At 36.1% G+C, this 17,601-nt stretch overlaps 1 protein-coding gene across 1 annotated transcript in view; it reads right to left on the bottom strand.

The window, feature by feature from the left end:
- Positions 1–4,842: 4,842 nt before the first annotated feature.
- Positions 4,843–17,601, bottom strand: part of MAN1A2 (mannosidase alpha class 1A member 2) — a 162,784-nt gene continuing 150,025 nt past the window's right edge. Inside the window, exon 13 of the mRNA XM_007461625.1 lies at positions 4,843–5,325. Coding sequence (XP_007461687.1) covers positions 5,193–5,325 — 133 coding nt within the window. The 3' untranslated portion in view covers positions 4,843–5,192. The remainder of the gene's footprint in view (positions 5,326–17,601) is intronic.

Raw genomic sequence — 17,601 nt, 5'->3', positions numbered from 1 at the left:
TACATACATACATACTAGCAATATGGTGTCGTGTAATTTCATGAGTTCTGCTGTGCTCAAAGTTTAAAATGGATTAGTTGTTAAACAGTTAAAAGGCTAAGGCTGAGGATGCTTTAATTTAAATATGATGCACACTGACATTCTGAAATAATGCTATTGACTTGAAAAGAATTTGAGGCAAGTGCAAGAAGAGGAAGGGGAACTCTTCTTTTGGATACATCTTTTCTCTGCACTCAGATTTAGGCTGTTGTAGAGGAAATAAGGGCAGTACCTTTCTGCACTCTAAAAAAGTAATAGTGGTTGCCAAATGGCAACTGAGGCACATAACCCATTTCTCCTGTTGCTTAAAATTTTTCCAAGAGATTGGTTTCTTTAGCACAAAGGTCAGAAATTCTATCATATTCGTGTCATAGGACTCTACGAGTATTTCAAGTGGAGGAATTTTTGCAGCTCCAGCAATCCAGAGTCGTTGGTCCAAAGGTCAATGAGCAGGCAGAACTTGGAGCAAATATACTATTTTGACACCACAGAGACCCTTCCTTTTACACAGAGACTCTGAAATTGCAGCATTAAATGACAAGGCAAGGATAAGGACTGATAGCATACCCCATGAACAAAAAAATGCCTCTTTCAAGATAGTTGTACCATATTGAAACCTGAACAGACTCCAGTAGAGTAACAGCTGTTTTCAAGACAACGAAATATATAGCTTTAGGTTACACAAACACATACAATCGTACATACACACATCTTTTTTTTGCTCTAAAAATGAATTATGTACTCAAAACACAGATAAAAGATGCAGGTCAAAGATTATAGGGTCTTATACAAATTTAAATTGGGATCAAGGGTTAACAACTATGATCCAGGGGCCAAATCTAGCCCTCCATGTTTTTGTAAATAAAGTTTTATTGGAACACAGCCACACCCCTTCCTTTATATATTGTCTATACTTGTTTTCACAGTTCAACAGCAGAACTGAGTAGTAAAGATAGAGCCTGCATGGCTCACAAAGCCTAAAATATTTATCATCTAGCCCTCTGGAGGAAGCTTGCTGATCCATTATAGATCACAAAGAGTGTGATCTGAATGAGCTGAAGGAACAGAAAATCATCTTCACCAATGTTCCTGAACCAAGTAAGGGCATTAAAATATCTCCAGATCATATTTGGTTCCTCAAATATTCTGCTTAGAATTTGTGCAGCCAAAACACGTTAACAACTGTGTTTGTTAATTGGCAGACAGAGACAGTATTAAAAGTCTCTGTGTACAACTGTATTTATGTATGTATCTGCGTAAAGAGTGGATAAGATATGAGCTATTAGCCAATTTGAGGGTAAGGAAACCTGAAGAAAAATAAGAACTCAAGATGCCATTACTAGGAACTGTTATTAGCAACTCAGAAATATTTCAGTATATTTTTCTTTATATTTAACAGCATGGGACCATTGCTAGGAACCAGAGCAGAGCATGAACAATTCACAACTGCAAATTTTACCCATGAATTACGTGACAAAATTTTTGAATATAAAATAATCAGCATTTCTATAAAACATTAACTTTTAATTATGTAATTAAAGTGATAATAGCAAAATAAGAATGTTTTTATTTCTAAAGTAGATATTTTAGTTAAAGTTGCATCAGAAATCAAGTACTTCTTTGACATTTTCCAAGAGACTTTAGTTATTAACTACAATTAGAGCTGTTAGTATTATATAGTAACACATTGTTTAAAATATATTATAAACCATTTCTTTCCATATTTAATTTAAATGAAATACAAAATTAAGGATTTTGTAACATGAATCATACCGGAAAACACTTAAAATGGTACGAACAACTCTTATACAGAAAATGCCACTGGAATCACAAAAAGTTCTAATACTTGAAAGTAGCTAGCACAATGCTTGGCACATATTAGGTACCCTGTGTTTATTCACTCACCCTCTCATTCACTCACTCATTCATTCAAAGAAATCCAGGCCTAAGGAGAAACTCCATGATGAGAATGGCGAGCACAACCTTTTAGCGACAAATTTGTAGCTTTGACAAAGACTTTGGCAATGGAGAATGGAGATGAGAAGTTAATGATCAAATTTTAAACTGCTTGGTTAAAATCTACCAAGTGAAGCCCTGGGTTGTCCTAGAGGACATCATAGAGAATCAGGGTCAATGTTCCACAGAAGGAATATATTCCTTCAATATCCAGGTTTTGCTTTTACATATAAACATCTGCTCAAAGACAAGAATAAGTTGGTGTCAGAGAGACATAAAAGAGCACATCTGTGAAACGCACGAGAAAGTAAGAACCCTGTGACTGGGTACTTACTTTTCTGCACCAAGACTTCTTTTTGATTGGGACCACATTCTCTTGGTTTTAACAACTTTATACTGGTTTGAACCAAAAAGTATGATCCTAAAATTCTAAAAGAAAAATAAATATAGAAGGTAGAGGGGGTGTTCAGCATCTCTGTTCTTTTTTCTTATATACCAAATGATCTATCTACTCTGCACATCTGTGCCAAAGGCACGAAGTAATGTGTCTGCTTTTGAGGAGGCACCTGGAAATGAGCATTTCTGGGCTCTCTGCAGAAGGTCTTATAAATGTAATGAGTATTTAACCTGAGTAATAAGGTCTACAAAATGCAAAGGACTGTAGAGGACAGAACAAAGTAAAGTATGTTCTTGGAAACTAGCAGAATATGGGATACTATGGAATAAGGATGGATCTTGGAGAAAATAATTTTTTTAATCTATAACAAAAATAAAACATGACACTGGCAAGTCATATGTAGCTGACTTAAATTTAATTGCCTTTGGTATTCAGAGAAGAAAAAACAACAAAAAAAGGAAGCATACTCATAAGCGCTAGTCTTCTCACAAGGAAGGCAAGGAGATGATGAAGAAGACTCTTCCTTTGTCCCCCTCAAGCTTTTTGCTTGTACCAGAACTGGCCATGCCTGTACACTTCTCTGCCTTCTCCCGAGCTCCAGTCATCCAAGAAACACAAACAGAGCACTTGGGGCGGGGGCTCTGTCTTTTCATTCCTTGAGAAGTTCTTGGGGAACCAAGAAGGCCCCTTTACTCAGCATTCTTCTAAACGAAGTGAGGGAGGGCTCACTGCCATCTCTACAGCTGTTCTGGGTCTTTTGCCAAGTCAAGTTTTTCATTCTTTTTAGTGACCCATAAGTGGGCTTCTGCTATTTTCAGGAGGAAAGCTAACATGTTTTGAGAACCAACTACTTTCCCCTTTCTCTTCTAAAGTTAGTCATCTACACTTTTCATTTAAAATTTTTAATTTTTCAACTAGTAAAAGGTATTATAGTCTCAAAATATGTACTAAAATTTAACTCTCCTAAAGATTTAAATAATGCAACTGGCTCTACATCCTTACTTTCTATGTATACTGAAAATCTTGAGGTGGTTATCATTCATGGATCATTTGCTGAACTGTGAGGACTGCTTGACTATGTGTGATATAAGATGATCACCCTTAAAAAATATTTAATTATATTAATTTATTAAATCTTTTTCCAATTTAAATCTACCACATGCTAATAAAAGAGTAAACAAAATAAGAAAATAAGCCTTCAGAACTCTAAGGTGGGCTTCCTGCACACTGTTTCATGAAATCTTCAAGTTCAGAGTAAATACTAGACTAATAATACTACTCCCAACCATTACTGCCAATGGAAGCTGTCTGTATTAAAGGTAAGGAAGAAAAAGTGTCTTGCACTGCGACATAAATTCAAGGGTCAGAAAATTTATTAAGTCAGATATTTATCTTACAGTTCTTGATAAAATTTAAGTTATTCCCCTCCCAATATAGAGAAATCATAATTTCTTTAAAAAGAAATATCATTGCAAAATCTATTGGTGGTAAGAGAAAGCCCCTTAGATATATCCCATGTTTAGCGTAATATAATTGATTATACCACATTTAATCACTAAAAATTATTTTGAAGCTATTCTGATTAATTCTTTGAATTTCTGTAAATACCCTTGGAGAAAAAAAAGTTGAATTTATTTTTTACATAAAATATTTGTGAAAAGCTCCATCATCTAATGGGATAATAAAGGATCCCCTGTCCCAAAAATAGTTAAGGAAGTTTCACTATATTTTGTTTTTGATTTAGTAAATTGTAAAAGTAATTTGCCTCATCAAGGTAAATTCAGAGCTGCATGACAGTATAGTGAATTTTGCCAAGCCACATAAGGAGAGTTGTAAATCAAGGGATTCTACTAAGTTTCTAATGAGGTTAAAGTAGATAAAATTTACTTGGTAGATTTGCTGCTTTGGAAAAATAATCTCCTACCAACAAAACCAAGGCTTTCTCTTAGGACAGGTTTCAAGGCAACAAACTGCGGCATTTTCCCCACTTTTTGTCATGCTACCAACACTAGACTGAACAACATGCACAAAATCCCAAACCCAGGCTCGTAAGTAGTGGTTATGATAAATAGCAGTTTCAATGATTCTATATGGAGACAAAGACTTGAAGAGTATTCTTTGTGAGATCATGCCTCCAGAGAAAACAAATTTAACCAAGGAATTTCAACGGAATAGATAGACTGAGATTTGAAATGGTTGCCAGTCTGGTCATCTAATACGAAACTTGAAAATTCGGACAGGGATAGGTATTCTGTTTCCTTTTTGAGTCTTCCTGCTGCTGATGCAGTTACACCATTCTTTTGTTCTTATTTATTTTAATTCATTCCATTATTAAAAATGGAGAAAAAAGGGATAAACAATGTGTAAATATTTTGACTTGAGAGCTGCTCCACTTTGGGAGGAAACAAATATATAATTGGTTCCAAAGGCCATCTCCAACTCCTGCAAGGTGCTCCACATTCTTGGCTTATTCTCAGGAAATCTAGCCTCCAGATTCCAGGACTCTAGAAGCAATAAGCAGTAACAGGCATAATTTCTCACGTGACCATCTTGTTAAGAATCAAAGCACATCAGGTCTCTGTCCTACACACACCAGAATATGTTTTGGTCAGGTATAAAATGGAATCATTTCAAAGTTGAAACATCTACAAGTTGAAAAGTCTTGCAGGGAATAGTCACGTTTCACCCTGCCATGTTGACTTAAGAGGTCCAGGTTTTCAAAAGGCCCCTCTCCAGACTAATTTCTGTAGTGGTCCATGTAAACAAAACACAGGTGAGAATGGTCTTTCTGGAGCTGCTTTCATCGAACAGCAGGGTTTCTTGAAAGTGTGGTGTTGGCTAAATGTAACACAGGCAGAGGGTGAGCCTCTGTATTAAATACCCAGTGGTCTAAAGGTAAAAGGTCATCACTGGAGAACAGAAGATACAAGTATCTGAAAATAAAAGGGGAAAATGAGTTTCAATTAGAATTCAACAAGAAGATCAAGTGATCTCAGTTATAATGGCAGAGGACACCCATGACCTATTTTGAGCAGCTTTGATGAAAAACACACCAGAAGATGAACCTCATCCATTCAAATGATTAGAAACACAAAATATTCCAGAAGAGTGCATAAGAAAATCCAGTAAGATGAACAACTAGACATCTGAAATAAGGCAGTTAAAAAGCAAATCCCATATACCTGCCTGAAACACATAAAACAACAAACTGTAAAATGGCATAAAACAAACCAATTCAGAATTTTTTAGAGACCTTCTTTTAAAAATCAGATATAATATCAATCATATGTTTTGGCAGCCTGGAGGCCTCATAGTATAACTAGAAATTAATTAATCTATATTTATGAATAAACACTGAAGGAACAAGTAAAGCACATTATTTGGACACAGCAAGGACTTTCACATACTTCTAATACATTAGTCTTTGCAGTTCTTAGAGCAGGTACTGCAAATTTAAATAAAGGTTTCACAAACATTATGGATTTACAGGAGGTTTAATAATTAGTCTCTCTTAATAGGTAATAGCATTGTTTTTGGGGGGTTTTTTTGGCTGCATTGGGTCTTTGTTGCTGTGCACGGGCTTTCTCTGGTTGTGGCGAGCGGGGGCTGCTCTTTGTTGCGGTGTGTGGGCTTCTCATTGCAGTGGCTTCTCTTTTTGTGGCGCACAGGCTCTAGGTGTGTGGGCTTCAGTAGTTGTAGTACGTGTGCTCAGTAGTTGCAGCGCATGGGCTCTAGGGCATGCGGGCTCCAGTAGTTGTGGCCTGTGGGCTCTAGAGCGCAGGCTCAGTTGCTCTGTGGCATATGGGATCTCCCCGGGCCAGGGCCCGAACCCATGTCCCCCGCATTGGCAGGCAAATTCTTAACCACTGCGCCACTAGAGAAGTCCAATAGGTAATAGCATTGTTTATATGAAGGCATATGTTTATACCTTTCCATAAACACTGCAGGCCACAGTGGTAACTTAGAAATTAAAAATGATAGTTTACAAAATGATTCTTACCACTATAGGTAAGAATATTATATACTATAATTGGGCAAATTCTAATCTGAATTCTATTGGGGGTCATCAAAGTAAGCTTAAAGAAACAGCTATACAGTCAGGAAATCTGGGTTCTAACTCTTGATCTTAGCAATGGCTGGGCTTACTAGGCTTTGGTGAAGAATTTCTTTACAATATTTTAGCTAAACTTACTTTAAAAATAGGCACATTAATATCTTTTCTGCTTACTGTTATAGTTCTGGATGACAGAGTAAAAACACAGCACTGGGGTAAAGGAGGGTTGCTTATCAACTTTATAACTGGTAAAGCTAGAACGGAGAGTGACAGTGCTTCTAATTTCACTTTGATCCTAGACCTTGAGATCTGCTTGACTGATTCATTCACCAGGTTACAGGCAGAGAAGGTAGAACTGAAAAAAGACTTGGATGGACATAGCAAGAGACTCTGCTGGGTCAGCTTACTGTATGGAGATCAGAAGCGCAAGCTCTTTGTGTTCTGGGCACAAATATGTCCAGGAGAGCTATGTTCTGTGCAGTTCCATGTCCCTTGGTTAAATGTGGGCAAATGCATCTGGCTCATTCTAATCTCCTCACTACTTGGGAGAGGAGTAAGTGAAGGAAGAGAGAGAAAATGCAGTTTCCTGCAAAATGATTCCTTTCCATTGGGGATGCTATAGAAGTACCTCACATAAACACACAAGTTATAAAAATCAATAAGACAGTGATTGTGGAAGTTTTAGATAACAGAAAGTGGTATTATTATTTTTAAACAATCATGTAAAAAATAATGTTAATACTACTGTAGTGGGTTGAACAGTCCCCACGCCCCCCAATTCATGTCCATCTGGAGCCTCAGAATGTGACTTTATTTGGACTTTATAGGGTCTTTGGGGATATAATTAGTCAAGGATCTCAAGAGGAAATCATCCTGGGTTTAGGATGGGCCCTAAATCCAACGACTTCTACCTTTACAAGAGAAAGGAGAGAGAGATTTGGACCCAGGGACATATAGGGACGAAAGTCATGTGAAGGCAGAGGTGAAGACTGAAGTTAAGCTCCCACCACCCAAGGAACACCTTCAGAAGAAAATGATTTCTGACTTCTGGCCTCCAGAGCTGTGAGAGTATAGAATTTCTGTAATGCCACCAAGTTTGTGGTGATTTGTTATGGCAGCCCTAGGAAACTAATACAACTTCCATGTCTACCCTCCTTAGGACACCTCTGGACCTTAAGTAGGCGTTTGGAATAAGACTAATTACTTCTTGCAAAGTCAAACAATCCCTAGGGAGCAGAGGCTACACTATAGATATACAGATATATTTAAAAATTTATAACAAAATAAATGTTTAAAAGTACAGTAATATAGCTAAACAATTCATGTCAAGGACATGGTACACTACTACTGACTTAAATTTAAGATTTTTAACTTGGATTTTAAAAATAGAACAATTGGAGAAGTGTGATCTTTGCTGCGAAAGTTGAGGAAAGTCTAATCTAAATTAGCTATCAGACTACTAGATGTTTTTTCCTCTAATAAGGATTTTTTTTTTAGTGTTTTGTTTTGGTTTGGTTTTTTTTGCGGTACACGGGCCTCTCACTGTTGTGGCCTCTCTAGTTGCGGAGTACAGGCTCTGGATGCGCAGGCCCAGCGGCCATGGCTCACGGGCCGAGCCGCTCCGCGGCATGTGGGATCCTCCCGGACCGGGGCATGAACCCGTGTTCCCCTGCATCGGCAGGTGGACTCTCAACCACTGCGCCACCAGGGAAGCCCTTATAAGAAATTTTTAAAACTATAGTTCAGAGTTAGAGATAATAGATGACAAATGGCATTGACAAAGGCCTGTAAGTATATAAAAAGGTACTATTTAGTACTTCAGTTTTACTGGATGTCTTGCTGACTTTTTAGAGCTATTTTTAAATGCTGCTCACATACATCTCTTTTATCTTTCTCTTATCTACAAAGACAAGACATTCAGAGGAGGTGATGGTGCCAGAAGTCATCTCAACATAAGTGTTGGTGGTAACCACCATATAGGAAAGTTTTACAGAAAGAACAGTCAACAAAATCTGAGGAGAAACATTTAAGTGTCTATGGAGAAATGGTAAGGCTAAAAGAACCAACTACCAAGCTAATATGTTCTTTACTTAATCCTTTATGTTTACCAAATAAGCCTTGCTGACTTGTCTATTCTTTTTCACAACTAGCAGTGGCAGGGTCCAGGGTACTACGGATAGATGTTACAATGCTAAAGGCTTGCATTAGGGACTACTACAAGTAACTCATAATAAAACCTCAGATTGTTTGAAAATAATTTACTTAAAGCTTCCATTTCATTTATACTCCTAATGTTTAAATAATGTCTTAGAACAGACTGTTTAGAAATCAAATTAAAGACACTCAGTGGAAATTATATTCTAAAAGATGATACATTAAAATATAAAATTATTAACCTCTCCAAAAGATCTGCCCCTCTCTGCCTTTCCCCACATCTTTCCTCAACTCTTAAAGTTGTTTTTTGGCGGGAAAGGGTGGGGAAGAAAAAATATTGAAACAAATGTGGGTGTATTGTGGATTCAAATGCATTTTTTAAAAGATAAACTGAAGGAGGCAGAACATTTCTGGTATGCTTCAATGGTTTAGGCTTTGTTGTGAAACATAAGGAGGCTGGGGAAAATTCATCTTCCTCTGCCTTTAGGGGTCAAATAATTTAGGATGACTTTCCTGTAGGACAGAGGATACCTATACTATCAATACATAAACCGTTGGGGTTATCTCACATAACAAAAAGCCCAGAGGTAGATGGTAACAAAGGTTGGTTAATTCAGCGGTAAAACATTGTCAGATCTCTGGGCTTTTAAAGATTAATGAAAAAATATTATATTTTTCCTGGTGCCAAAAGACCTTATCCCTTTTTCCCTATTCTTAGGTCACTGCCTTGAGTCCCTTTGATATGTATGTAAAATCTTTTTAAAAGCTTCGTAAACCTCTTGCCAGCTTTACAATCCAGGAATGTTTTTCTTAAAAGGCCTGGGAGCCATGCCTTTGAAATATAAACATCAAGGAAGATAGCACCCCAATCTCTCTGTCACTGTGGGAGGTTAGCTTAGGTACCTTTCTCCAAGCTCTGATTACCCCTTTGTCATAAATACAGAAGTATTACTTTTCCATTGGATAAACGCAATTAACACAGATGGCCACCCCAATCACCATGTGAATTTAGAAGGTACTGTGTATAGCAAATGGTGTTGTCAAGAAAGTACCTCTGATCCCTAAACTACGTGGGGGTTAATTCGAGTACAGTATCCCTGAGTCCTCTGTATTCCTAGTTCCTCCACATCCATGGATTCAAACAACCTCGGACTGCGTACTACTGTAGTACTGGATTGGCCAAAAAGGTTGTTCAGATTTTTCCATAATATGGCTCTAGGAGTGCTTAGTTGTCTAACTTCATTCAAAACAATTTTGTTAGATTGTATTGTGACAGCTGTCATATCAGTGTGCATTTAAAAAAAAACAACATCAAAATTGGTGAATTTTGTGTAGCCATTTTTATATTGAAGATTGAAGAAAAAAGCAACATTTTCGGCATATGCTTTATCATTTCAAGAAAGGTAAAAACGCAACTGAAACGCAGAAAAAGATTTGTGCAGTGTATGCAGAAGGTGCTGTGACTGATCAAACATGTCAAAAACGGTTTGTGAAGTTTCATGTTGGAGATTTCTTGCTGGATGATGCTCCATGGTTGGGTAGACCAGTTGAAGTTGATAACAATCAAATCGAGACATTAATTGAGATATAACAATCAACTTTATACCACGTGGGAGATAGCCAAATCAAGTGTTGAAAATCATTTTCACCAGCTTTGTTATGTTAATCACTTTGATGTCTGGGTTCCACATAAGTTAAGCGAAAGAAAACTTCTTGACCACATTTCCACATTTGATTCTCTACTTAAACATCATGAAAATGTTCCGTTTTTAAAACAAATTGTGATGGGCGATGAAAAGTGGATACTGTACAATAATGTGGAATGGAAGAGATCGTGAGACAAGCGAAATGAACCACCACCAACCACACCAAAGGCCAGCCTTCATCCAAAGAAGGTGATGTGTATATGGTGGGATTGGAAGGGAGCTCTATTATGAGCTCCTTCCAGAAAACCAAACGATTAATTCCAACAAGTACTGCTCCCAATTAGACCAACTGAAAGCAGCACTTGATGAAAAGCATCCAGAATTAGTCAACAGAAAATGCATAATCTTCCATCGTGATAACCCAAGACTGCATATTTCTTTGATGACCAGGCAAAAACTGTTACAGCTTGGCTGGGAAGTTCTGATTCATCCGTCATATTCACCAGAAATTGCACCTTCCAATGTCCATTTATTTTGGTCTTTACAAATTCTCTTTAATGAAAAAAATTTCAATTCCCTGGAAGACTGTAAAAGGCACCTGGAATAGTTCTTTGCTCAAAAAAAGATAAGTTTTGGGAAGATGGAATTATGAAGCTGCCTGAAAAATGGCACAAGGTAGTGGAACAAAACAGTGAATACGCTGTTCAATAAAGTTCTTGGTGAAAATGAAAACGGTCTTTTTACTTAAAAACCGAAGGAACTTTTTGGCCAGCCCAATATTTACTATTGATAAATATCCACATATAAGTGAACTGATGCAGTTCAAACCTGTGTTGCTCAAGAGTCAACTGTAGGGTTTCCCTGGTGGCACAGTGGTTAAGAATCCGCCTGCCAATGCAGGGGACACGGGTTCGAGCCCTGGTCCGGGAAGATCCCACATGCTGCAGAACAACTAAGCCCATGTGCCACAACTACTGAGACTGTTCTCTAGAGCCCGCGAGCCGTAACTACTGAAGCCTATGTGCCTAGAGCCCATGCTCCGCAACAAGTCACCACAATGAGTAGCCCACGCACTGCAGTGAAGAGTAGCCCGTTTGCCGCAACTAGAGAAAGCCCGCATGCAGCAACAAAGACCCAACACAGCCAAAAATAAATAAATAAAAAAGAAAGAAAAGAAAACAAAAAGAGTCAACTGTACTTTTACAGAAGGATAAATTATCATTTATCTTCAGAACATGTATGTAACTGATATATCTGCCTGGTTATATAGAAAGGTAAGATTTCTTTCTGTCTTTGCAATCTGCCTGTGATGGAAACTGTAGTCTGGTTTAATGCTTATTCAGCAATAAAAATGTTTTCTTTCTCTGCTACATTTGTAAAGGCAGGAGATTTTGTTTCTAATTTTTTCCCCAGTAATCAGAATCTCCATGATTTTCTTGACTTTCTCCTCAGAGTTATAAGATGCTCCATGCATTGTATCTCCACACAAAAAGTACGAACTCCAGAAATTAAAGAGACATCTTCAGGTGTGGGTAAATTCTGACATTCTAATAGGTGTGTAGTGGTATCGCATTGTAGCTTTAATTTATGCTAATGATGTTGAGCACTTTTTCATGAGCTTATTTGTCATCCTTCCCTCTTCTTTGAAGATATAAGTGACATGTCTTTAACTCTTTTGCCTGGTTTTAAACCGGTTGCATATTATCTTATTCTTGAGTTTTGAGTATTATATAACCTAGAAACAAGTCCTTTATCAGATATATACTTTGCAAAGATTCCAGTCTGTGACTTGACTTTTCATCATTTTACTTCATTTCCTTTCAAATGTTTTTCAAAGAGCTTATGTTTTTATTTTTTAATGTTTATTTATTTTCTTATTAGTCATCAATTTTACACACATCAGTGTATACATGTCGATCCCAATCTCCCAATTCATCACACCACCACCCCCCCCACACCGCTTTCCCCGCTTGGTGTCCATACGTTTGTTCCAAAGAGCTTATGTTTTTAAATTTTAGACCAATTGATCAATTTGTTCTTTTATGGATTATGCTTGGTATAATATCTAAGAAATTTTTGCCTAGCCAAAGGTCACAAAGATTTTCTCCTATGTTTTCTATTAAAAGTTGTATATTTTTAGGTTTTAAATTTAGGTCTATAATCCATTTTGAGTTGATTTTTATATATGCATACAGAAATCCAATTATTCTAGCACCTTTTGTTGAAAAGCCTATCTTTTCTCATTGCATTGCATTGCATTGCACCTCTTTGTACCTTTGTCAAAAATCAATTCCCCATTTTTTTCATATATTTGGCTATCAATTATTATTGATATATTTGGCTATATATATATATATATATATATTTGGCTATCAATTATTATCTATTACACCAATACCACAGTGTTTTGATTATGATAGCTTTATAATAAGTCTTGAAATCACGTAGTATTAGGCTTTCAACTTTGTTCTTTTTCAAACTTGTTTTGGTCATTCCAGGTTCTTAGCATTCTCATATGAAATTTAGAAAGAGCTTATTAATTTCTACCCAAAAAAGCCTCCAGGGATTTTGACCGGGATTGCGTAACTATAGAACAATTGAGGGAGAATTAACAATACTGAATTCTCAGAACCATAAATAAAGTGAGTCTCTCCATTTATTCAGGTCTTTAATTTCTCTCAGCAATGATTTTTAGTTTTCAGTGTATAGGTCTTTTATGTGTTTTGGCAAGGTTTATCCCTAAATATTTCAATATTTATAAGTGGCAATTTTTTCAGTTTCAATTTCTGATTGTTCACTGCTAGTATATACAATTGACTCTAATATATTAATCTTCTATCTGTAACCCTGCTAAATTCACTTATTAGTTCTAGTAACTAATTTTTGAGAAACTCCATAGGATTTTCATAGAGAACAATTATCCTCTACAAAAAAAAAAAAAAAAAAAAAAAAAAAGGTAGCTTACTTCTTTCTTTCTAATCTGGATGCCTTTTATTTCTTTTTCTTGTATGGCTGCACTGGAGAACCTCCAATACAAGGCTAAATAGAAGTGAAGCGAACAGACAGCTGTGTCTTGTTTCTGACCTTAGAGGAACTTAGGAGGATTTTAGTTTTTCAGTATGATGCTAGATATATGTTCTTCGTGTATGCCCTTTTTCAGGTTAAGCAAGTTCCTTTCTGTTTTTTGTTTGCTAAGAGTTTTACCAGGAATGGATGTTGGATTTTGTCAAATGATTTTTCTGTCTATTGAGGTAATCATATGGCTTTTCTTTAACAGTTCACTGATTGATTTTTCCAATGTTAAATCAAGCCTCCATACATGGAATAAACCCATTTGGGTCATGATGTATTAACTAATATGCTGTAGATCTGATTTGAAAAAAAACTTGTTCAGCTATTTTATAGTTATGTTCAGAGGGATATTAGTCTTGTTTCCAATGAGAACTCTGATGTCATTCTTATATTTGCTCCTTTTTGCCTAACTTGTGTTTTCCCTCTGGTTGCTTTTAAGATTTTTTTCTTTATCACTATCTTTGAGCAATGTGAGTACAACGTGCCTTGGGCGAAGTATTCTTCACATCTCTTGTCCTTGAAGTTTATTCAGCTTCTTGAATCTGTGAGTATGGTGTTTTACATCAAGCTTGGAAAGATTGTGGCCATTTTTTTTTTCATCCATATTTCTGTCCTCTCCTTCAGAGACTCCAATTTCATATATTTTAAGCTACACACAGTTGTTACACAGTTCACTGATACTCTTTTCACTTTTATAAGATTTTTTTTTGGTTTCATTTGGATTTCTATTGCTATATCTTCTAGTTCACTAATCTTTTCTTCTGCAATGTCTAATCTGCTATTAATCCTATTTGGTATATTTATTTTCCAATTCAGACACTGACTGCAGTTTTCATTTCTAGAAGTTTTATTTGGGTTTTTATATCTTCCATGTCTCTACTTAACATTTTGAATGTATAGAATATAGTTATAATAACTGTTTTAATGTTGTCTGCTAATTCTAACATCTATAGGAGTTCAAAGTTAGTTTCAATTGATTATTTTCATGATAGGTCATGTTCTCCTGCTTCTTTGCATACATGATATCTTTGAGTGGATGCCAAACATTATGAATTTTACCTTGTTGGTTGCTAGATAGTTTTGTAGATTATCCACCTCTACTGAGGCAGGACTTTCCTGAGTACTCTACTTGGTGCACAATAAATTAGGAGTTTTTCCAGTCAGGCTACTGAAACCAGACACTATTCCTGGTCCTACGTGATTACCATAAACTATTCCCTTTAATCCCTCACAGATGAGTCCTTCCCTCAATTCAGGTAGTTCCTTCATTCTGCTGAACACTCCAGGGGGTTTTCCTGGGATCCCTGTGCAGCTCTCTCCTCTCTAGTACTCTCCTGTGAACACTAGCTATCTTAGTTTCCTTGGAATCACAGCTCCATCTCCTCAAGGAATCTGTTGCACTCTGCCTCAGGTCCCCTTCTGTGCAGTGGACTGGAAACTCTACCAAGACAGCAAGCTGGGGCAAACACAGGGTTCACCTGGCTTGTGTCCCATCTCTCAGAGATTACAGTCCTTCATTGCCTCTTGTCCAGTGTTCTGAAAACCATTGTTTCAAACACAGTTTATCTGTTTGTTTCAAGAGGAATGGTAAATATGATCCCTGGTATTCCAGCTTGGAGGAAGCAAAAGACCTACTCTTCCATTTTGAAATACTTTGTCAAATGATTTGCTGAACACTATGTAACTATGTTCATGGAATCCCTTACCCTCTATTATTAACCCGATTCAAAAAGATCATTAGAGTTTATCCAGCAAGAACTTGTTCTTAGGAACTCTTTCTGGCTCTTCATGACTACTGATTCTTCTCTAAAGACTTCATACCATGACTTTCTAGAATTTTGTGAAAGTGGACATTAAGTTCATCTATCTTTATTTTTCTCAATCCAACTTTTCCCTTCTTTAAAATTATATATCTATTCTGTTGTGTTTCTCTCCATCATTCCTGAAAGAACATTAATATTGACTACGAAATCACATTTGTTGTACTACCTTGATGTGTAATTTCTTTGGATCCTTGCAATCATTTAAAATAACAAGTTACTTTTCTCCCTTTGGGGCTCTCTCAGTCATATTTGTTTTCCTTTCACTACATTCCAGGGTAAGCTATAGGGGTTAGAGTTAAAGTACAGATGTTTTGGCATTTTATCTTACAATTCCCTTTGTAGCATGCCATTGATTCTCTAGTTTTTTATTGTGGTAAAAACACAGAACATAAAATTTACCATCTTAACTGTTTTAAAATTCAGTGGTGTTATGTATATTCACATTACTGTGAAACATATCTCCAAAACTTTTTCATCTTGCAAAACTGAAACTCTACACCCTGTAAACAACAACTTCCCTTTTTCTCCTCCCCCAGCCCCTGATAACCACCTTTTACTTTCTTTTTCTATGAATCTGATTATAGATACTTCATGTAAGTGGAATCATAACAGTATTTGTCTTTTTGTGACTGGCTTATTTCACTTCACATAATGTCCTCAATGTTCATCCATATTGTTGCTTCCCTGATTTTGATTCTAGAATCCTATCTCCCATTACTTCTACTGAATATTCTTTAGTCAGGATAATTTTATTACTGTACTTTTAAAGAAAGGTAGCATTTATTTTCTCAAGCTGGATCCCTCTTTTCATGAAGTGACTTTCTGCTTTATATCACCTATTAACATCTTATGTATCACTTGGCATCATTTCAATTTTTTTTCATAACTACTCTAGCTCACACCAAAGTTCCTTGCTCTGAATTTCCAAAACATTTATATTCTATTTAGCACTGTATATATACTTTGTACTTTTACTGAGTTTGCCCATGACCAGAAGTAAGAGCTTTCTTAACTACACTGCAAGCTCATGAGTAGAGTATATGTTTCATACACTTTAATTCTCAAATAGCACAATTCTGAGATGAGAACAACTCCTTAATAAATACTTTTGACTTGACTTAGTCTATAAACCAAGCTTCAGGGCTAAGTGAGCAGAGAATAGCAGAGAACAGGAGATTTAATGCTCTTTTCTCATCCAGCTGGAAAAATAGTCTTCTCATGGTAGAAAGTTAACTTTAGGATACAATTACAGATAAGATAAAAGATTTTTTAAAAAGATAAATGGAAGAGAATAGTGGCTTTGTTTTTTTGAGTCTTCCCTCTTGAACTATTTTTTTCCTGTCTAAGAATCCTTACCCCAATAATCTATCTCATTGATTCTTCCTCTCTCACAACTGTATTACTTAGACACTTTTGATGACAAACTTGAATCATACTACTCTTGATGCTTTGTTGACAAAACCATTATCACAACTGTCTTTGAACCTACTTCAAAGCCTTGTTCACTAGGGAATTAGCTTTAACAGTCTGGTAGCGGGCTAACTGTACATTCATTTGCTTATACAGGCAAAGGAAGGTAACAGTAGCTATAAAAAGAAGAATTGGAACTACTATAGGATATGATAATAACATCAGCAATAATATCTGTCTCCTGTATAACAATTTACTGGCTCTTTTCCTCCTTCCTCCCACCTCAATATTTTATTATAAAACTTTCAAACCTACAGAAACTTGGAAAGAATTTTACAGTGAAACCCATATACACTCATTTTCTAGATACTACAATTAACATTTTTGGTAATTTATCACAAATCTGTTACTCTATTTGTATATTACTAGCTTTCTTATAATACTAAAATATTCGCCTAGAAAAAGCACCTAATTAGCCAACTTAGGTAAATATCAGGAAAAACATGCATAAAAATTGCTTGCAAAGGGAGAAACAGAAGTCTCAATGGAATTTTTTGAAAACCAGGACAAGCTTAGAACAAAAAACTTCAGCCAACAATATTTACTTGAGTTTTGAGAGGAAGACTGTTGCCACAAATTTTAGCTCCTACGGTTCTATATTTGCCATCTCTGCTTTAAGAAGCACCAAGATTAAAAACATTTCGAATGTTATTTAATAGAAAATTATTTGATAGCAATTATTTGGTAACAGCAAAATAGATGGCATTAGTTACTTTTAAGGGAGAAATTTAAAAATTCCTAGATAGAAAAAACTAAGAGCAAGACACGGATGTGTAGTCAAATGGTAAACAAACACAATTCCTTTCAAAAACATATGACTAATGAACCACCAAAAAGTGAGTGAATAAAGAAAATGTGGTATAGCCATACAACAGAATACCAAGAGAAAGGAATGAACTACTGATACATGCAACAACACTGACTGACCAAAAAAAATTATGCTGAAAAGAATGCCAAACACAAAAAAGTGCATAATTATATGAAATTCTA

Source organism: Lipotes vexillifer, unplaced genomic scaffold (assembly GCF_000442215.2).
Source record: "Lipotes vexillifer unplaced genomic scaffold, Lipotes_vexillifer_v1.1 scaffold858, whole genome shotgun sequence".
Lineage (NCBI taxonomy): Eukaryota > Metazoa > Chordata > Mammalia > Artiodactyla > Lipotidae > Lipotes > Lipotes vexillifer.
The sequence above is the reverse complement of the archived record's forward strand: the minus strand, read 5'-3'. Positions and strand labels throughout refer to the sequence as shown.